Source organism: Carya illinoinensis, chromosome 3, assembly GCF_018687715.1.
Source record: "Carya illinoinensis cultivar Pawnee chromosome 3, C.illinoinensisPawnee_v1, whole genome shotgun sequence".
Lineage (NCBI taxonomy): Eukaryota > Viridiplantae > Streptophyta > Magnoliopsida > Fagales > Juglandaceae > Carya > Carya illinoinensis.
In genome coordinates this window covers 5847197-5868070 of record NC_056754.1, presented here as the reverse complement: position 1 = coordinate 5868070, position 20874 = coordinate 5847197, and the positions used below count along the sequence as shown (strand labels likewise).

Below are 20874 nucleotides of genomic sequence, written 5' to 3'. Positions count from 1 at the left end.
ATGTTTGTATATTTTTTTGAAGAAACTTAATTGTAATATGTTGGGCAAGGGCAGAGTCTAAAAAGTCAGTTTGGATACAAAAGTCCATCAAATCATCTTAAGTTATCTATTTAATCATTATAATTTTTTTAAATTTTCATATAAAATTTAATAAAAAATACAACTTTTTCAAATCTCAAAACAATAATAATATTAAAAAATAATATTCTAACAATATTTTATTTAATTTTAAACTTTAATTTCAACTTATTTCATTTCATCTCACTATCCAAACGTCCTCTAATTAAAACTAGAGAAACAAAATTTATAAATAGCAAGTTTGTTAGCTAGGTGAGATAGAACTAATCCAAATAAAATAGTCATAACTTTCAACTCTAAGATCATCAAATTAAGTATTGATACGTAATATTCAAACAACTTAATTTTTTTATTAAAGAGTTTTTAAATTTATTTAAATACTTTTTAAAACTTCTACTGTAATTCCAAATAGATGGATAATAATTCTAGAAAAATGCTTCTTCGTTTGGTCCATCCATTTGAATCATTGATACACCTAATAATTTAAAATATATAATATTAAGTGAAATTAAAAATAATAAAATTTAAGATAAGAAGAATCAAACAAACTTATTTAGTCATGACTGTAAAATGGCTGCTAATGTCCATATTTTGATATTTCGTACGGATCAATAGCTGGAATAATAAATACAATGGGGCACATTTTTAAAGATCGTAAAGCAATCCTCTATGCCTTAAATATATATTTTATATATATATATATATATATAATATCTATTCTATTATAATAATTGATTATTTAACTTTGAATGGTAATTTTTATTATTTTTTTATTAACTTTTCTTTCTTTTTTTTCGTTAAATTTGTTAAATCCTGTTTTACTAAAAAACCTTTAAGATCCTTGACCATTTGACATCTAATAGTCCCGTGGTGTACATAAATTGACATCTATTTTTTATGTCTTTTTTAGTCTAACAGTGTATTCATTTTTCTTTCAATTTTTTAAAATAAAAGAATTAAAATGATTTTACTCTTTAGAACAAAAACATTTTAAAATATTCTCATTGTAAAATTCAGTTTTAAGTAAATTTAACTAATAAAATACTTAAAACACTTAATATATAATATTAATTATTAATTTAATTAGAATATAAATATTATTAATATTTTAATTAGTAGAACTATAAAATGTGATAAAAATAAAAATTAAAAAATTATTAATATTTTATTATTATATAGAGAGTAAATAGATAATCCAATATGGATACAAACCAATACTCATACTTTGCTGAAGTTTAGATTTTTTTATTTATTTATATTTTTTACCTTTCTTTAATCTTATATTTTATTTTTCCAGATAAATAAGCTACTGACTTTTTCATTTTTTTAATTTAAATCATTATGTTAGGTGTATCCCAGAACTAACGCACTCGGGGCTGTTCCCTAATATATATATATATACATATTAGGTCAGGAGTACATGCAAAACACGTTTGCTAAGTTAGGTTAAATAGATTTTTTATAAAAAATAATATGGGAACTTGATTAATGAATAATTTAATGTATAGAGACAAAAAAGTAAATTTTAGAAAATATTTTTAGATAATGATAAGTCGATAAGTATAGTAATTACATATTTAAATACATTATAAAACAAAAATATTAGTTCAAAATTAAAGTCAATATACATTAGAATAATATAGACAAATAAAAATAACATCATTGTTATCATAATAAATACTACTACTACACTTAAAGAATACATAAGATTTGAGATTTTTTTGAGAGGTTGGATGATAAATCCAAATCATGTATTTTGATATATATATATTTTTTTATCTCTACATATCTAAACAGATCTTATTCAAATTTAAGTGTTTTTTTTTTTTGTGGCGGGTTTTTTTTTTTCGTTTTGTACTTTTTGTTATTTATTGTTCTTTTTTCCTACAGATCTAAACATTTATAGTCAGATTAAGATCTAAGTGTTTTAGGAAAATGTGTGAGAGGGTTTAAGGGAGGTAGGTAGAGAGGCAGATATCGGAGAGTGGAAGAGAGGTTCAAGATAAGAGGAGATAGGGAATCGAGAATGAGAGAGAGAAAGAGAGAGAAAAAAATAATTGTATTCCTAAAATAAGAAAATAACAGACTTAACAGAAAAAGAAAAGAAAAATTACTATAGCAGTTAAATAGCCATTTATTATAATAGAATAGATATAGTTTTATTACATAAAGTCACTTTTACGTATTTTTGTGCATTTTATTAATGTGATTGACCAAAACAGTTATTTTATATTAAAAAAAGTGATGCAGCTAATCATATCATTAGAATACGTAAAAAACATATGAAAATGACTATACATACAATTTTTAATATATATAATGTCTCCTCATGTGACTCATATTTGATATCAAACTTTTGGGTAAGTTTTGGCAAGTGTAGGAGTGTAAAGAAAAATTGATAAACCGGTAAACTGGACTGGTGGCATCAGTCCGGTCCCGAGGTTGGTTCAGTCCGGTACTGATTTATATATATTTTAATTTTTTATACTTTATATAATATTTATATATAATATATAACTATCTATAAAATAGTTTTGAATTATATGATAAATTACTAATTAATATAATTTTAAAATTTAAAATTTTATATCATTTTGCTTATTGTATTAATAGTTATACTAATATTATATAGTGCATATTAATAGTTATGCTAATACTATATCACTATATATTATAATATATTATAATATATCATTAAAATATATCATTATAGTATATAATATAATTATAATATATTATAATATATTATCACTATAGTATTATATACTATATTATATATATTATATAATATATAATATAGTACATTAAAACCGGTAAAACTGGATCGAACCGAACTGGAAATCGGTAAAACTGGAGTACCGGTTTAGGAGGATAACCAATGCGTAATCGGTTTTGAAAAATGCAAAATCGGTACATACCAGTTCGGTCCTAAATTTTGTTCAAAATCAAACCGAACTGGACCAATTACATCCCTAGGCAAGTGGAAAAATGTCCAATAAAAAAACAGTAGTCTGGAAAATCAGTACTTCACCCCGCTTCTTACGTTAACGAAACCTACGCGTTCACATTAAGGTCTTTAGTCTTGATGAGAAGGTTCAACACCTAATTTGGGCCGTATTTAAGTAGTGAACACGACATGATCTATCAGTGCCAAACTTTTTCTTTTCAAAAGCAAATTACTTTATTTGATAGTTATCTTTATAAAAATAGGGGTGGTAGATGGACATAGGGGTGTCAAATCGTGTTAACAGGTTGTGTTCGTGTCGTGTCAAATCGTGTTAACGGGTCATATAGGTCAACCCTAACCCGACCCGTTAAGCTTATCGTGTCAAAATCTCAAACCCTAACACGACCCATTAACATAACGGGTCGTGTCGTGTCAACCCGTTTTGATCCATTAATAAATATTACGAAATATTTTTTTTTTATAAGTAAACAAATAAATTAAGAAAATATTACGAAATAGGTTAATACGACACAATACAACTCATTTTAAACTATTTATATAAATAGGTTGAATAGGCCTGAAATTAACCTTTTTAACCTGATTAAATTTAACATAATTTTATATAAATGTTAAAATTACAATATCTATAAAAATTATAAAACTAATTATAAGTCCAAAACTATAATCCAAATAATAAAAATATCGAAATTGAAATTCTAACAATTTTATTTTTAGATATAAGGGTATAATTGTAATTTTAACTTTCTTAACGTGTCATAACGGGTCAAAACGGATTAACCCGTTATCAACCCGTTAAGCAATCGTGTCTTAACGGGTCAACCCGTTTTGACCCGAACCCATTAAGGCTAAACCCAAACCCGCTATTATCGTGTCGTGTTCGTGTTGGGTTAACGGGTCGTTTGACATATTGCCACCCCTAGATGGACAAACTCTTTATTAAAAATAAAAACAATTAAGATATAAGGGAAGGATGGTGCTCGCCAGGTTGCTCTATAAAGGTGCCATTTTTATTTATTTTTTAAAGAGTGAATTATTCACCGCACATGTGAGGAGGGAAAACTCCGGACATATTTGAGGGGCAGCCAAGCATTTTCCATAAGAAAATTATTAAGAGGAGAAAATGAGAACCAACAAGATGGTTTCTTAGTCATGAGTAGAATATCATTCTGGGGTAATAAATGGACATACTGAAGAGATGATTTGTTTGGTAATCTGTAAAGAGGATTGTCTGAGTGATATTCATTGCAGTCGCAAGGACTAGTCCCTCTTCTGTCCTAGGCAACTAACCAATGTAAGTTGGCTGCGATCTCTATTAGTATTGCCTCATCCTTGAATGAATGAATGCTCGTTAAAAATTACTACATAAATTGACAGATCAGAAGCCAAAACTTTGATTAGAAGAGAGCAACACCCATGCATGATAGCAGCAACAACAAGTATGTATAGATCGCTAAACATCGGGAGATCAATGTTAGTGGGGGCAACTGGATATAGGATAGTGTTTCTCCTTCATCTACATAAATATAGCTAGAAAATTAAATTTTTAAAAAAAATACTAGCACACACAATCGATCGATAAGAGCTAGCTATTCCAATGGAAGTAGTCTTTTTGTTATGTCCCTATCCCATACTAATCACTCGTACCACAAAAAATTGGTTTGGCGCTGAGTATATCTAATCAAGTCAACTAAACGTCTCAAGTCTTCCAATCACTTTCCCAAAGTTATCTTCCCCACTTGTTATCGATCGTGTACACTCATTTCTGCTAATTCCTGTATTTTCCTTTGCACACAAGATTAACCATCAATCCTCCCAAGCATTTTCTCTTAGAAAAATGGATTCCTGGCTTCTCTCATCGTCATCTTTCCATAGAATTTCTTTATCTTTGATCTTACTCGTCATGATTTTCGTTGAGATTCCTCTATCTCTATGCCATGACGACTTCTACTCCACCTGTAGAAATATGTTCAGCTGTGGAAACATCAAGAATATTGATTTTCCTTTCTGGGGAGATATCCGACCTAGTGATTGTGGCTATCCTGGATTGAAGCTCAACTGCGAGAGAAGCGGCGTTGCTACCATAGAGATTATGAAGGTGAATTACAGCGTGCTATATGTCGATCTCAATTCCCAAATCCTCAAAATTTCGAGAGAAGACTACAGGGATGGAATATGTTCTCCAGTTTATGTGAATTCCACCCTCGATCCTACACTTTTCGATTTCGGCCCTGGTTACCAGAATCTCACACTACACTATGGCTGTGCTCCTTATCCTATTCATATCCCCAGCGAATTCACTTGCGACTTCGTGAATGGGGACGTTGTGCACTTGGAGTTGGGAGATACTGGGCCTCTTGAGGATTGTAATGCAAGTGTGTTTGTCCCCATACCTAGCTTAGTGGCGCCGGAGATATGGATGAGACTGATCAGTTTGTCGAAATTGGAGGAAACCATTAGAGACGGATTTGAAGTGAGATGGAAGGGGGATACTGCTGGGTACTGTAATCACTGCAAGGAATCCATGGGAGTTTGTGGCTATGACCTGAACTCCAATACACCAACGTGCTATCATGATAATGATCACTATACAGGTACGCACACCTAAGTTTTCTTTGCGAATTCATGACCTGAACATACATTGGATATAGCTAGCTTCTTAGGGAATTAGAATAATCAGCATGCCTTGCCATTAATGCTAATTAGTATAAGTTTTGGACGTACAAATCTAAAATAATTGGATTATGCTATTTGAAAAAATATGAACCATTAAAAAAAAGCAATGACTATAGTTAAAAAAAGATTACACAAAAAATAAATCTATAAATTGATGATGTGGCTTGATATTGTTTGTTAGATAATAAAGTTACTTTTATTATAAAATAGATCTAACAAATCTCATAAAACTATTTCAATTTGTTAATGTATTTTCGTGTAACAATTCTCTTAAAAAAATGTTGGGCTCACTTACAAGATATCACAGTACACGCCATATGATTAGTCTCGTGAGATTGATACAAATCATTATCTGTATTATGTTTGATAAGTGGGAGTACAGTGTGTTTGGAATTCTTTTCCATGGACAGGTAGTGACATATAAATGTGGCAATTTTACAAGATATCCCTCAATACACGCCACATCCTTCCACATGCTACTCGAAATTGCGTAGATTATATATACCTCGACATGATTGCCTTCATATCCACGCAATTTTTTTTAATCCTACACTATTTTATTTTATGTACTCTGTATTCTGAGTCCACAATTATTGCTCGTATCATTTCGCATATATAGCTCTTACAAAATCTCAATTGTTTACATATATATAATGTTTTTAAATTTTCGAATTAAATTTTCACTAGACGACGAGGAGACACAATTTTCTTAAGAATGAAAATGCTTTGGATCTAAAACTTTATAAAAGTAATATATATATATATATATAATTTTTTATTTTTTTTCCTCTTTCCAAACCTATAAAATGTGACTTCCTCAACCCTTCTTCAGTCCCTTCAATCTTTTAGCTACTTATACTAATTTATTTTCCTTATTTATCATAATCAAAACCTCCTATTAAACCTAGAACATATATACTGATTTAATTTATGATTGACAGGAAAAAACACTTTGTTCAATAAATATTTTTATTATGAAAAATAATATTTTTAATTTTAGAATGTGCAAGTCTTACCCACTTCTTTTAAAAAAATAAGTAAATTTAAAGCTCACATGACAAAATTATTTTTTAATGATAGATTTCACTTTTTTTTTTTAAATACATGGAACTTGCATGTTCTAATACTGTATCTAGAATTACTATTTTATTATTATAATCAAGTATTATATATATTTAAGTTGAAGAACAAGGTGATAAAATTTGTGCACATTGAATTTTGAATAATAATAAAATATATCATTATTATAATATCAACTGGCCCCTCAAAATAACGTTTTGGCTCCATTGATGGTTATAAATGTACAATGAGATGTTTGTATATTGAGTTGAGATAATATGGGTTAAACTTAAAGTTAAATAAAATATTATTATAATATTATTTTTTTAATATTATTATTATTTTAAAAAAATTGAAAAAATTGAATTATTTATTATATTTTGTGTGAGAATTTAAAAAAATTATAATAATTAGATAAGATGAGTTAAAATTGATTTTGTATTCAAACCGAGCCAAAGCTTTATAATCATTTTAAACACAATTTTCGTCTCTATAAACCAATAACTAACAAAATAAATCTATTTGTTATCTATTATTAATTATTAATTATTAATTTGTCTTGATAGGTCATATTATTAATTATATTATCTGCTGAATTTGCCGCATGATTTTAGACTTTTTTATCTTTTTAAGAGGGCGAGGAGTTTGGAATTCAAATTCGCACACGATTTTAGACTTTAGAGTTTGAACTTTGGAGTTTATAGAGTTTTGGAGCCTTCCAAAGTGCGGAGTAGATGATGGAATATTTTGAATAACTAGAAGCGGAATATAATAATAAATCTCTTTTATAATTAGGATAATATTATCTGAGACTGCCAATTTTTTCTCGGAATCTGTCGAAATCCTTTGCTGCCCCTTCCAGACATATGACCATTTCATTGATCAAGATATTCATTGTTTTAGCCTTTAGGCCGAGTCGCACGTCCTATCGAATACGACGAATAGGTTTAAAAGCTTTCACTTTTCAGAAAGAAAAAAATCAACAACCTGACAAGGGATCGAGAAACTTCACCCAGAGACCGAAAGGCCTCGCACCGTAATAGGACTTTCACCACAGGCTTCCATGTATGTGGTCACATGTATTTCCACTTTTTCTACGTCACTCGAGAATTTTTCCAGTGGAGAGGCCGTGATTGGTTAGTCATGGAATTGGATTAATGGAGACGACCGAGTTGATGAAAATCAAAATGCTTCTGTCCTTATGACTAGCTAGGTGGAATTTTGGTTCATGGACTCTGATAGATCAGATGGAAAACATATTCTGCAGCGAGTGGATGTCAATCTATATATAGGGGGGTTTATCATATTTTTACCGACATACATTTCTAGTCTTACATTATTTTCTCGTCAACTACCGATGTCACTCATCTCTATTTTCTAAGTTTTCCTTCAAACAATCAATCTGAATAGCTAGCTCACCTATATTTCCTTTCTTCCCATTCCTTCTCTTAGCCAGAAATGGAGTCCTGGCTTTCCAAACAGTCTGCTTCCCTTCTTCTTTTCTTCATTAAATTCTTGGTTTTCGTCGAGCTTCCTGTGTCTTTATGCGCCTACGATTGGTATTCGAGGTGTAGTAATGATCGTTTCAACTGTGGGAAGATCACGAACGTGGGCTATCCATTCTGGGGAGATGCCAGACCGGATGCGTGTGGCCATCCAGATCTAAAGCTCAACTGTGCAAAAGATATCACCACCATAGAAATTAAGCGCCTGACATACCGGGTTTTGGCTGTCAATGAAAGTACCAAAATCCTCAAAATTGTGAGGGACGACTACTGGGGTGGAATTTGTTCGCCACGCCTCGAGAATACTTCCCTTGATCACGACCTTTTTGATTATGGCCCTGGCTACCTTAATATTACCTTGGAATATGGCTGTCTCATCCCAGGACTGTCCACTTGCACCATTAATGGGTTTACGAATACGGGTGTAATCGTACAAATTGGAGCTCAAGGCCCTGGGTTATGTACTGCAAGCGTGGTTTTTCCTGTTGCTATTCTAAATCTAGATAATGGTGCTCGTGAGAATCTGGAACTAATTGAAGCAGCCATCAAAGGAGGCTTTGATGTGAAATGGAAGGAAGAAACTGCAGCTTGTAGTGCCTGCACTGAGTCTAAGGGAGTTTGTGGTTATGACGTGATCAGTAAAAATAGAACTATTTGCTATTGCCCAGATCAACGTTATGGCTCAACATGTCCTTCCTCGCCTGCCGGATCTCCCCAGGTACCTCCAACTGAAACAGGTATGCACTAATTTCTTGGCCAGCAGGCTGAGGTTTTAATTATATCAAGTTTTTACAGGCCGATCATGTTGCCAGTATCACAATTATACATGCAGTGGCAGTATTAAAGTAGATGGAAACAATCTAGGAGATAGCATGAAGTGTATCTCTTTCTTAGTCAATCGGGTTTAGTTGAATCGTTGACCATACTAATTACTAGGAGAACCACCACTAGCATTTTAATTAGTCCATGACATGCTTTATGATTAGGATTGTTGGAGCAAAACTTTGCTGAAAATACATAAATTAACTCTACACTATGTTATTTTATTTTTGTCCATTGCTAGCACTTCTACAGTTCTACTAGGTTAGATCACGTGTCCTTTTCAAAATTGAATACAAACAACCCTCTCGGGTCCAAGAGATACAACAATTTGTTGCTTAGAAAAAAAAAAAAAAAAAAAAAAAGGTACCAAACGGTACTCTCTCTCTCTCTCTCTCTCTCCAGATTAACTTTAATTTTTCTTTTGCATGCTTCCACAGTATATATATCATGTTTAGATCTGACTTTACAGATTAGGGGTGATTCAAACTCTGTTTCTGGTCGTGGATATCGTATATTCGGTCTCTGATTGTCTTGTTTGGATTTCAAAGGTTTTTTGTTTGCCTAGTTGTATTGTTGTTGACACCTTAAGTACTTGTGTGAGCTTTTCTTCCAATGTGAAACTTTATTTCCATATATATGTATATATATAGAACAAAAAAAAAAATAGACTCTATGTTAAACTACATCAGTAACACTGTTACTTTAAGGTCGTTTCACCTTACTAAGTTGAGTGCCACAATATATTCTTCTATGGCAAAATGCAAAAAGAAGTGATATTGGACTTCATAGGTATAGAAAATGCTGGTATTAAAAAAATCTCCCACGAGTTTCAGTTGCTATAGGCTTGAGTAGAAAATCAACAGGGCCATTGAGCAGGAAGTCGAGAGAAGCTTCCTTCCACCTCATAGCAGTCGATAGATTCTTATCCTAGTTGATTCATCCCTCTAGCTTTCATATCTTGGTGATTTGCAGCCATTCCTAGTTCCTCGAATGATTTCCCTATGCTCAATAGTACTCTTTATCATTTAATTTTTTCTCCTATCCCTTCAGGGTTCCTTGGAATTAACTCTTGCCATTTCTTTCCCTCCCAGAACTAGCTAGAAACAAAACTCATTGCAGTTCTCCACTTGAATTTAACTCATTGTTCAATTTGTATTTTTCTAAATGCAAGATGCCGTGGTTGTTTTATGTTAAAAAAAAAAAAAAGATTTTAGGTGAGTTATTTTGTTTATAGGGTACTAGCTGCTATGTTTGACTCGGTAATGGGTTTAAGCTTTAACTGGTTACAGACCTTCCTCGTTTTTGAGCTAAAAAACGGAGCTAGAAAATTAAGATTTCGTGAAGGGAACGCTTTAGAAATATTAAGAGCTTTCACTATATATTAGAATAGAAGCATGGCTTTAGATAGATCACCTAATTCTGAATTGACAGGAAGTGTATGTTAACGTCCCAATAGAAGCATCTCCTTGAAAAATGTATGCTCTCAATTTCGTCAACGCCCGCTAGTTTTATTATTATGCTTCATCAGAATTGAGCCCATATCATCTCCATCTTCTCCTTTTTCTACTTCTGATTACTTCCAATCTCTCTCTCTCTCTCTCTCTCACACACACGCACAAAATGCTGCCATACTTCTTTCCAACCATCACCTTGACCTTCATGATTATAGCCATACCCTTAATCCACTTCCCATCATGTTTGCACGCAAATGATGATGAGCAGTACCTCAATTGCAACGAACGATTTGACTGTGCGAGTGCTAAGGACATCGGCTATCCTTTCTGGGGATCAAATCGGCCGGACTATTGTGGTTACCCAGGTTTTGAGTTGGACTGCAGCGGTGATGCTCCGCATATCAACATAACGTTCATCAAATACCGAGTCCTTCAAATTGATAAGGAGTCGATGACTCTCAAGGTTGCTAGAGCGGATTACTGGAACACGACTTGTCCTCCTACGATTGTTAACACCACCATAAATTTCTCCATCTTTTCTTATCCTTCAAGTCTTGGGACTCTTGTGAACTTGACGCTCTACTATGAGTGTTCGTCATCTTCTTCCTTTACTCTTCCCCCTCAGCTTGATCAGATGGCTATACGGCTTAACTGCCCCATAAACGGTAGTACAGGGGCTATCAACTACTATTCGAGCATGATTCCTGACTTAGCGGGGGCATGCAAGTACAACGTTGAAGTTCCAGTTGTGGTATCAGCAGCAGCAGCTATAAATTTAACTGAAGAGGCACTGATTGAAGCTATTGATGGGGGATTCATGTTGGAGTGGAATGCAAGTAATAGCAACTGCGATGTATGCCAAAAGTCCGGTGGGCTGTGTGGATTCAACACAAGCACCAACGTTTTTGCTTGCCACTGTGCAAATGGGACTTTTCCGTTCGCGTGCGGATTAACAGCAACTGCACCAGGTAAGTTACCACTATTCATTTCTTGGTTGTTACCTTCTTGAATGAAGGAAAAGCACCTCAGCAGCCGAAGTGCATAAAACATAGTTTTCTCAAGATCTGAGGGTTAAAATCAAGCATTTAGGAAAAACTCCGAACTATTTATTTTCTGGCACATATAGCATCCATCCCATACTCGATCACGACCTATACGAAACATACAAATGTCTGGTGGTTCTTCTTCGACTAGTTACTGCTTTGAGAGTGTCCGCGAGGGAGGCAATAATTTTCATGTGGCTTTAGTATGATTCTTTTTTTTTTCCCAAGTAAATAACAGTTTTGTTTACAATAATACAAATACCTAACGTAAATAATCACAAAGGATCCCAAGAAAATACAATCACTACTAACACGAGTTAATTCACTGGCATGGACAGAGCCGGCTGGGCCTTTCTACATAACAACTACTGAATAGTTAAGGCATGCTCTAGGAAAAGTTTGGGAGAAGATTTCAGAAAGACAGCAGAGATTAAAGATGTTCCACAATAGACTCCCTTTCATGACAGAAAAATCTCAAATCCCTCTTGATTACTATGACTTTCGGTGCTCTGTTTTACCCCAAAACAGAGAAACTGCTTCCTTAAATTATAGGATAAACATTTGTTCTGGTCAACGATGGATTAGGTCAAGCTAGGATTTTGATCTAACAATTAGGTAAGGCCAAGCATCTTCTTGAGAAAAAAATTATTGGGGGTAAGTAACCTTAGTTTTTCACCTTAGGGATAGCTGCAATTTAAGTCTATGGCACTGTAGCCCATTTTTTGTTCTGTTCAAACTGGGATTAATGGAAAACTGACTTCATCTGGTCCAGTTTTTTATCGGCTTTTGAAAATGAACTCAGCTCTCCTTGACCACAAACCAATTCTGTCCATTTGGATTAGGATGCTCTTGTTAAGTTTTCAACTCAAGGTGCTAAAACTTCTCCTTTTCCCATTGAAAATCTTAATCATGATTTTTTCTAACTCCTAATATCGGTCTTCGATCCCATCCAAGTCCTTCTCTTTCTGCCACGACAAGTACTGGGTTCCAACCAAATCTTCATTTTCAACTTGATTTGTGCAAGCTTTTCCACGTCTGTTTTCTTAATGGCAGGCTCCTTTGGGATGACTTTTTGACATTTTTAGTTGCTAGTATTTTTTTTCTCTTCTCCAGCATTGTTAATTGGTAATAGTTAGAAGAAAGCACACACAGTGGCAACGAATTAGGACTGTAGAGGTGGTTGCCAGAATGGAACGTAACCAGCCAAATGGTTTATTTAACATGGTTATCCTACTAACTAATGCAAGTTTTTATGTTTTTAGTATGCAAAAAAATATATTATTAAAGATTTTTTTTTTTCAACAAATACTAATTTTCTTATAAAAGTATTTAATGCAAGACACATTTGATCAACATAGAATAATCTATTTCGAAACAAACGGGTATGAAATTGAGAGCAACGCAGCCAAAAAAGAAAAAATTGCCAACCAAATATCAAGTGGAAAAAGGAAAATGTAGCACAAACTTTGAAGGAAGGGAAATAGAGGCGAAGGGAATTTCTAAACAGCAAAAAATATGACCAAACTTAGGAACCGACTGTTGATCGTGGAATTGAAGCGGTTCTAGAAAGACGTCGTTTTAGCGTTTTCAAATCTCCAACGACAAACGAATAAACGACAAAAAAGTGCTGGTCAACAAGAACTTATGGCATTGGTGGATGTGCTTGGAAATCTTGCCTCTAATACCTCACTAATTGATGTTTTTATTATTATTATTTTTAGGCTGACTTGTCCAATTGCTATTTCTCAACTACTTTATATTTTTGGTCACCAAGCTGGGCTTGGACCGATTTAGCTACAAAGTAGCGACCTTTTCAATCTCTCTCTCTCTCTCTCAATCTCACTCTCTCTCTCTCCAATAATAGCGACCATTTTTATTAAATTTAATACACCTCTCTCTCTCTCTCTCTCTCTCTCTCTACTCAAACGGTCGATAACTCTCCGGGCAGGTGCGGTCCGTTACCTCCATTTTTCATTTAAATACTCAATTCTCCGAGAGTTCAAGTCAACTACTGCAGCATTCACGGCAGTCAAATTCTTCCCGCCCACTCCAGCGACTATTTCCCCTATTACGTACCTTCATCATGCTCTCTCCCTTCTCCACTCTCCTCCGCCATGCACCCTTTCTCCTTCCCTCCGCTTATCCTCTTCTCCCTCCTCCTCTTCTCTCTCTTCGCCCTCGTTGCTTCCTTTCCCTCCGATGTCTCTGCCGCCCCCTTCTCCTCCGACTGCCTCCAGACCTTTGACTGCGGGCCCCTCAAGAACCTCGCCTACCCCTTCACCCTCCGGGACGACTGTGGCCTTCCCGAGTTCCGTCTCACTTGCGAGAACGACTCGCCCGAGTTGGCTGTCGGGTCGATTAGTTACCTCATCCTCCGACTCAATCAGACCGAGAAAACTATGACCCTCGCCCGCTCTGACCTCTGGAACAACACGTGCCCTCACGAATTCTTTAATTCCACTCTGAATCGCGATGTATTTGACTACGGTAAGGTCAATGAGGACCTCACCATCTACTATGGTTGCTCCTCCAATCTGACACAGAGGCCTTCTAATCTATTCAATTGCAGCATCGATGGGAATCCGAGCAGCAACGCTTATTTTCTCGTCGGTCCAATTCCGACCGACCCGATCCTGAGCGTTATTAGTTGCACCGTTGGTGTTAGAGTGAAAATCCTCAAAACGGCGGCGGCGGAGCTCACAAACAATCGGTCCATGCTTAGGGAGGTTTTGATGGAGGGTTTCAATGTGAACTATAGTACGTGTGCCAATTGTCTGGTTTCCGGTGGGCGATGTGGGTTTGATTCGGATTTGGCCCAACCCATTTGCCTTTGTGACAATCAGCCGTGTCCCGCGCAAGGTATTCGAGCTTTTTTCTTGACAAAATTGAGGTTTTGCTTCGAAATAATCATTGACATAGACATGAATTTCCAAAATCACTAATTTAAATAGGCTAGTACGACATTGTTTTTACCTTGGAAATAGAATCCGTTTAATAGCCCATAGGAATATAATTATGGCGTTTTTGTTCGGAAATGATTGTTTAGACTTGCAGCCTCACCTAAAAACCTACCATTTGGTGCCCCTCTTGTCCATGATTGCTGCTTACAACAGCGTTGGATCACTTGAAGTGCCCAGTCCCTCGTGAATTTAGTGGTCCTAGTCATTGATGCGTTCCATGTAGCCTGTGCTTTAAAATGGATGCTGTCTTGGTGGTTTTTCTTTGCTTTGAAACACAGTGCCTTTGATACTTGTAATGATACGAGCTCCATTAGAACAGACCAATACTGGAGGAAACTTTGGTTAAAGGATTTTGCCACATCCAGATGTAGTTCTGCCGAAAGTGTTCATACAAATTAAGGTTTTGGAGGCCACTTTGCTCCCTCTTCTAGAGAGAGAGAGAGACCACTTTGCTCTAGTGATGAAATAAAACGGTTTCTCTTTCCTTGTTTGGGATATTGCTCTTATATCGGTCTGAATTCCTGTTCATCTTTCTTGATTTGTCGCCAACTTGTTTTCTCCCCCGTGACAGATTAGATTGGTTTACAATCTGAGCAAAATCAGTTTCAACGAACAGTAGCTGGATTAACTAACTTTAGATCCAATCTTGCATGTTCATGTTTGTGCGCGATCACATTGGTTAATGATGTTCCTCTAAAATACGCGGTTGTGCCCATTTTGACTAATATCTTGGCACTTTTTGACTATTTCAGACGACAAAGGCAAAAGTAGAACTGGCTCATCACTGGTAGTAGGTAATATTTTATGGTTCTAGAAATATACCACGTTTCCATTGAGGTCAGTCTTATAAAGCAGACAATTTAATTCATGAACCCTTGTTTCATCCATAGGCCTTGGCGTAGGAGGTGCTGGGATTGTTGGCCTTTTACTATGTTTCTGGATCTTTTTCATCATGAAACGGAGGAAGAGACTTGCCAATGAATCTAAAAGCAAAGACCTGTCTACACCTCCTTCAACCATAGGCGTTCCTGCTGCTTCAATTAATTTTTCTCAAAGCACCCCATCTTATCCCTTCTTAAAATCGGATCTTGAAAAGGGAAGCACGTACTTTGGAGCTCATATCTTCAGCTATGAGGAACTGGAAGAAGCCACTGACAATTTTGATTCTTCTAGAGAACTTGGAGATGGAGGCTTTGGCAAAGTTTACTATGGTAGGATTATAACGTGTTCTATATCATTGGTATTTTTTAATGGTTGTCAATTTTTCCTGAAGTGTTCTTTTAATCATTTCCAGGCAAGCTCCGTGATGGGCGTGTAGTTGCAGTGAAGCGCCTATATGAAAACAATTTCAAACGTGTTGAGCAGTTCAAGACTGAAGTTGCAATCCTAACTCGTTTACGGCACCAAAACCTTGTCACCCTGTACGGGTGCACCTCAAAGCGTAGCCAAGAACTTCTCCTTGTTTATGAATACATTCCTAATGGAACTGTCGCCGATCACCTCCATGGAAACAGGTCAAACTCTAGTTTGCTGACTTGGCCCATTCGGTTGAGCATAGCCATAGAGTCAGCTGGTGCACTGGCCTACCTTCATGCTTCAGATGTTATACACCGTGATGTCAAAACCAACAACATTCTCCTAGATGAGAATTTCCGTGTGAAAGTGGCTGATTTTGGTTTGTCGCGGCTATTCCCAACAGATGTCACCCACATCTCGACGGCTCCACAAGGGACGCCTGGCTATGTTGATCCCGAGTATTACCAGTGCTACCAACTCACTGACAAAAGTGATGTTTTTAGCTTTGGAGTGGTCTTGATTGAGCTTATATCATCATTACCAGCTGTGGACACCAATAGACAACGACACAACATAAACTTGGCTAACATGGCTATCAGCAAGATTCAGGATCATGCATTAGATGAGTTGGTCGATCCATTTCTTGGGTTTGAAAAGGATTACACCGTAAGGAGGATGACAACCTCAGTTGCAGGACTGGCTTTTCGGTGCTTGCAGCAGGATAGGGATATGAGGCCCAGCATGGATGAAGTACTGGAGGATTTGAGGAGGATCCAGAATGAAGAGATAGGAGTCCAAAAAGCAGAAGTGGTGGATATTAGTGCGGATGATGTTGGACTTTTGAAGAATTTTCCTCCCCCGCTCACCTGATTTGGTGGTCGTGACTGATAAATTGGTTAGCAGGTCTACTACACCAAACTCATTCTAGCAGTTGAGATTTCGTAATCTTTATTTGCTTAAACTCTAAAAGTTGACGGTAAAAGTAATTGTATATCCGTAGTAGGGTGTCAATGAGTGGGTCAGTGTTTCGTTATCTGCACTATTGGTTGGTTTTGTTTTGTCTTAATATGAGATAGGTGAAGAAATTGCAGATGCTTGTTGGGCAATGTACATGGTAAATGGAGCTGTGAACAATGAACTTTTTAACTCATTTTGGTGTGTATTAATTTAATGACATGCTTTGATAATATGCTTCAATACGAGACTCGGGAAGTTTACATAGTTTGTCTTTATGGCTAGGAAAGAGATTAAAACTTGTTTTCGTGAATCTTTCAACCCCATTTAAAATTTCTCTTTAGTCCTTTTGTGTCTGCTTAGCAGTCAAATGATCAATTGGAAAGATTTGGATTATTCTCTTAATCTTTCTTTCCATTTTGTTTTTGGTAACAGACACAGGTGTTAAGGAAGACAACATGATCCAAGTCGTGCAGGCAAGGAAGGACATATATACTCAGTACTCTGGGAAGTGGTTCAGGTTTAGGTTGTCTCGTGTGCATTTGCTGGAATAATGTGGTTGAACTTTGGGCCATTTGAATAAAGTCCACTCATTGCTTCCAAAAATGGGGATTGACTACAAAGTTGCAAGGCACTTAGAATTCAGATGTTGTGCTGTTATGCCATGCCTTGGGAATATAGGAGCAGCCAGCCATAAAGAGTACTTCCAATTAATTATGTACATTTCTATCTAAATATAATTAACAATATCTACTTTATCTATTCAGCTAATAGCTTTTCAAATGTATATGTATATATATCGCTTAAATATTCTTTTTCTTTTTTCTTTTTTTGATAAAGTACATTTATTTTCCAGTGTTTCGATAAGTTTAAAGAGTAAATACAATACAAGCATTGTTTTTGTCACGCTAAAAGTTAGATGAGATCGGAGGTTGGGCTTGCAATTCCTGACACTTTTGTTTTTAATTTTAATAATGGTAGGGTGATAGAAATCTTTTGGACCCCTGCACTTTTAATTGAACACATTCTTTTTTAATTGTTTCATCAAATTCGTATCATAAAATACTACAAAATATGGCCTCTTTTAAAGAAAAATAAAAAATGATTTCATTCAATTCATGTAACTGTGATTGTCATTAATTATGTGTAGAATATTAGGGTATATAAACTCGTTTGGGACAGTGCAATTGATAGTTCTGACTTTACAAATTCTTCCATTAATGGACTTTATTTTATTTTTTGCTTGGTCTCATAAAAACTATGTGCTCCCCCACAAGAAAAGAAAAAAAAAAAAGAAATTAATAATCTTATTCGGTGATTTTCATTTTAGAAAGAAAACAAAAGACAAATAACCTCAAAAGGAACTAATAAACGGGTCGAGCGGACGCAAGCATCCGCCACGTGGAAGCATTTGGCTTTGAGTGAATGGAACGGTAGCGTAATTGACCCGAAGAGGAAGAGACGCATCAGCGTTCCATATTCCCCCAAAGAAAAAACACAACTCAAAACAAAAATACACCTCCGTCTTCTTGCTTTTTTTTTTCGGCCCCTTTAAACCCCAAGCTATTTCCACTCTTCTCTCTCTCTGTGGAAAATGCAATTCACAGCTCAATTCCCTCAGTCCAAAGAGTAAAAGCACAAAGAACCCGAATCCAAATCAAAAATCCAATCATATGCCCTCAGATCTCGCTTTCTCTCCTTAACAACCAACACCCAATCCACACACACTACCAAACTTAGATATTCACTGAGAGAGGGAGAGTGTGTGTATGTGTGTTTTCTTGTACATGATAGAAATGGCTACCTTGCAGAAATTCAAGCTCCTAGCCACTCAGTGCGCCGTAGTGGCTGGAAGCCCAACTCAGAGCCCATCGGCGAGCCCTGTAATCCACCTCCGCCGCCGAAAGACCCTCCGAATGCTCCTCAATCGCACCGATCGACGTGGACGTTTCTCTCGTCAAGAAGACTCGCCGGAGCTCCGCAACAGGGGTTCGGATCCCAATCGCGCTCCGGATAATAAGAAGAAGCAGAAGAAGGAGAAGAACGAGGAGGTTAGGATCAGGCACAAGCTGAAGGACCTGTTTGTTTCCTCGCCTCCGCTTGAAGATAGAGTTTCGGACAAGAGATTCCAAAACGAAGAAGAAGAAGAAGAAGAAGAGCAGCAACAGCATCAACAATTGGTCGGGTCTCTACCGGAAAACGGGAGTGTCGGTGGTGGCAGCCTTGCTCATCGGCGTGTCAGAAGCGGAGGAGCCGGTTCTTTCAGGCCAATAACGGCGACGTTTCGGTATAGATTGCTGAGAAGAGCATGGCGACCCGTACTCGTTACCATCCCAGAGTAGCAGAAAAAAACGTAATGTACGGATACTATTTAATTTTTTAATTTTATTAATACAATCGATTTTTGTTGTATTTAAAAAAAAAAAAAATAGATGAAAAAGTGATGAATATTGTGGGTTGCTAACGTGCACGGGGTCTTTGCTATTCCGAGCGACTGATGGAAGACGTAAAGGCAGCTGCGAGAAACTTTACCAGAGAAAGTGGGGGAAGGGCGCAGATTAGCACGGGCGCATCTTAGCAGTGGAATTTTAGAGAGTTAAAAAAAGAAAAAGAAAAAAAGAAAGGGTGATGAGAAATTGGAGAACAAGTTGGGGAATAAAAAAGCAGTTTTGTTTCGATGGTGGTGGTGGGGTTGGGGTGTATGAGGGTGCCATGGATCATAAAGACAAGGTCAGGACTAAGACACCAACAAGTTATTAGTTTTTAATAAAAGCTCTGTACTGTCTTCCATTGCAGCTTCCATGTGTTGTTGTTCCGAGATTTTTCCATAACATATATTAGATTCTTCTTTCTTTCTTTTTTTTCCACTGTTGTTTCTTTTTTGGCCATTATTGAACCTTTGGATCATCATTACCATAAGGACATGAATACAAATGGCTCTAAATAAATACCTTAGGATCCGAGTGTATTATTTGGAAAAATATAGTTACAAGGATAATTATGCATTAATCTGTGTATCAATGTAATGTGATTAGTCAAAAAGTAAATTTTATTAAAAAAAGTGTTAATTTAAATTTTAAATATGAATAAATCAATATTAATATACAGATTAATACGCGATTATATTTACATATAGTGTATGTAGAGATTGCTTTTGGGGTCAGATGGTCCAGAAGATGTACAGCAAAAGTAAATGATGGCTAAATAAGTAAGGGTAGTGGATGGACCAAGTAGATTTCTGATATCCCAATGGCCTCTTTAATGCTTTTCTCTTTGGGTAGCTAGAAGCCCTCAATCTTTTATGAAGTCACATGGTGGGTAAATGTTGAATTAAAATCTTCTCTAATTTCAATATTTAATTTAATTCTTTTTTATGATTCAAACATAAAGACAGTTTATGGACTTAAATGTTGTCTGTGAAAGAGTATTCTAGAATCTCCAATTCCTGTTTCTTTCGTGACTTGGAGAGGTCAATGGAACTTGAACATGCACTTTCCTAGCAGGGCACCACCAATTTTCTTGTATACACGCAATGGGCCGAACAACTAGAAAGCAGGAAGTGAGATGGAACGTTTGTATCTTTGTTTGGATTGGAGCATAGGGATGAAGCTGGCGACAAATTCTCTCCAACAAGGAAAGGAGGAATCTATTTTGCCTTCTCCTTCAATGAACTGTAAAAGCAAAAGGATATATATTGAATGCTTTTGAGCTGTAATGCACAACATATTTGATTTTGACCGGACCAACGAGTTCCAATATTTATGATTGTCGTTGTTATGATATATGAAGATTCTTTTGAGTGCTTGTATCCTGCTGATCATGCAATTGATCAAGCTTAGGTTTCATGGGTTTGGCTTGCCATTGAACATGTTCTCTAGCTTTTTGGGCTTCATCACAACAGGCAAAACATGTTTTGGAAGTCTGAGGCCGAGAGAACAACAGGAATTTTATTTTTGGGGAAAAATATAAATAAATAAAAGACAATGATCACGAAATTAAAGTGATGCAAACCGAATGTTTCCTATAATACTGTGTAATTTGTATTCTTGCTGGAGCTAATCT

The 20874-nt window shown here is 35.7% G+C and overlaps 3 protein-coding genes across 5 annotated transcripts; all 3 read left to right on the top strand.

The window, feature by feature from the left end:
- Nucleotides 1-4880: 4880 nt before the first annotated feature.
- LOC122302443 (LEAF RUST 10 DISEASE-RESISTANCE LOCUS RECEPTOR-LIKE PROTEIN KINASE-like 1.3) lies at nt 4881-5651 on the top strand. Its single transcript, XM_043113703.1, has one exon. It carries the CDS (start codon nt 4881-4883, stop codon nt 5649-5651), a length of 771 nt encoding a protein of 256 aa, XP_042969637.1.
- A 3819-nt stretch (nt 5652-9470) lies between these two features.
- On the top strand, nt 9471-17578 carry LOC122302828 (LEAF RUST 10 DISEASE-RESISTANCE LOCUS RECEPTOR-LIKE PROTEIN KINASE-like 1.3). 3 transcript variants are annotated; one of them, XR_006240528.1, is made up of 5 exons: nt 9471-11527; nt 15315-15356; nt 15453-15773; nt 15857-16788; nt 17248-17578. XR_006240528.1 is itself a non-coding variant. In XM_043114264.1 (5 exons), exons 1-4 carry the CDS (start codon nt 10726-10728, stop codon nt 16726-16728), a joined length of 2037 nt encoding a protein of 678 aa, XP_042970198.1. In that variant the 5' UTR covers nt 9472-10725; the 3' UTR covers nt 16729-16761; nt 17248-17578. The 3 variants fall into 3 exon arrangements, 2 of the variants coding, with proteins under 2 accessions (XP_042970198.1, XP_042970197.1); XM_043114264.1 differs by having other exon boundaries at nt 9472-11527; nt 15857-16761; XM_043114263.1 differs by having other exon boundaries at nt 9475-11527; nt 15857-16753.
- Nucleotides 17579-18168: 590 nt separating this feature from the next.
- LOC122302836 lies at nt 18169-20620 on the top strand. The gene is made up of 2 exons (XM_043114273.1): nt 18169-19542; nt 20316-20620. The coding sequence occupies exon 1, from the start codon at nt 18582-18584 to the stop codon at nt 19152-19154; it is 573 nt and encodes a 190-aa protein (XP_042970207.1). The 5' UTR covers nt 18169-18581; the 3' UTR covers nt 19155-19542; nt 20316-20620.
- Nucleotides 20621-20874: the final 254 nt, after the last annotated feature.

Coding starts and splice junctions, on each gene's coding strand:
- LOC122302828 (XM_043114264.1), top strand. CDS start 10,726: ATGCTGCCATACTTCTTTCCAACCATCACCTTGACCTTCATGATTATA. Junction 11,528..15,314: donor ATTAACAGCAACTGCACCAG/GTAAGTTACCAC, acceptor TGACTATTTCAG/ACGACAAAGGCAAAAGTAGA. Junction 15,357..15,452: donor TGGCTCATCACTGGTAGTAG/GTAATATTTTAT, acceptor TTTCATCCATAG/GCCTTGGCGTAGGAGGTGCT.
- LOC122302443 (XM_043113703.1), top strand. CDS start 4,881: ATGGATTCCTGGCTTCTCTCATCGTCATCTTTCCATAGAATTTCTTTA.
- LOC122302836 (XM_043114273.1), top strand. CDS start 18,582: ATGTGTGTTTTCTTGTACATGATAGAAATGGCTACCTTGCAGAAATTC.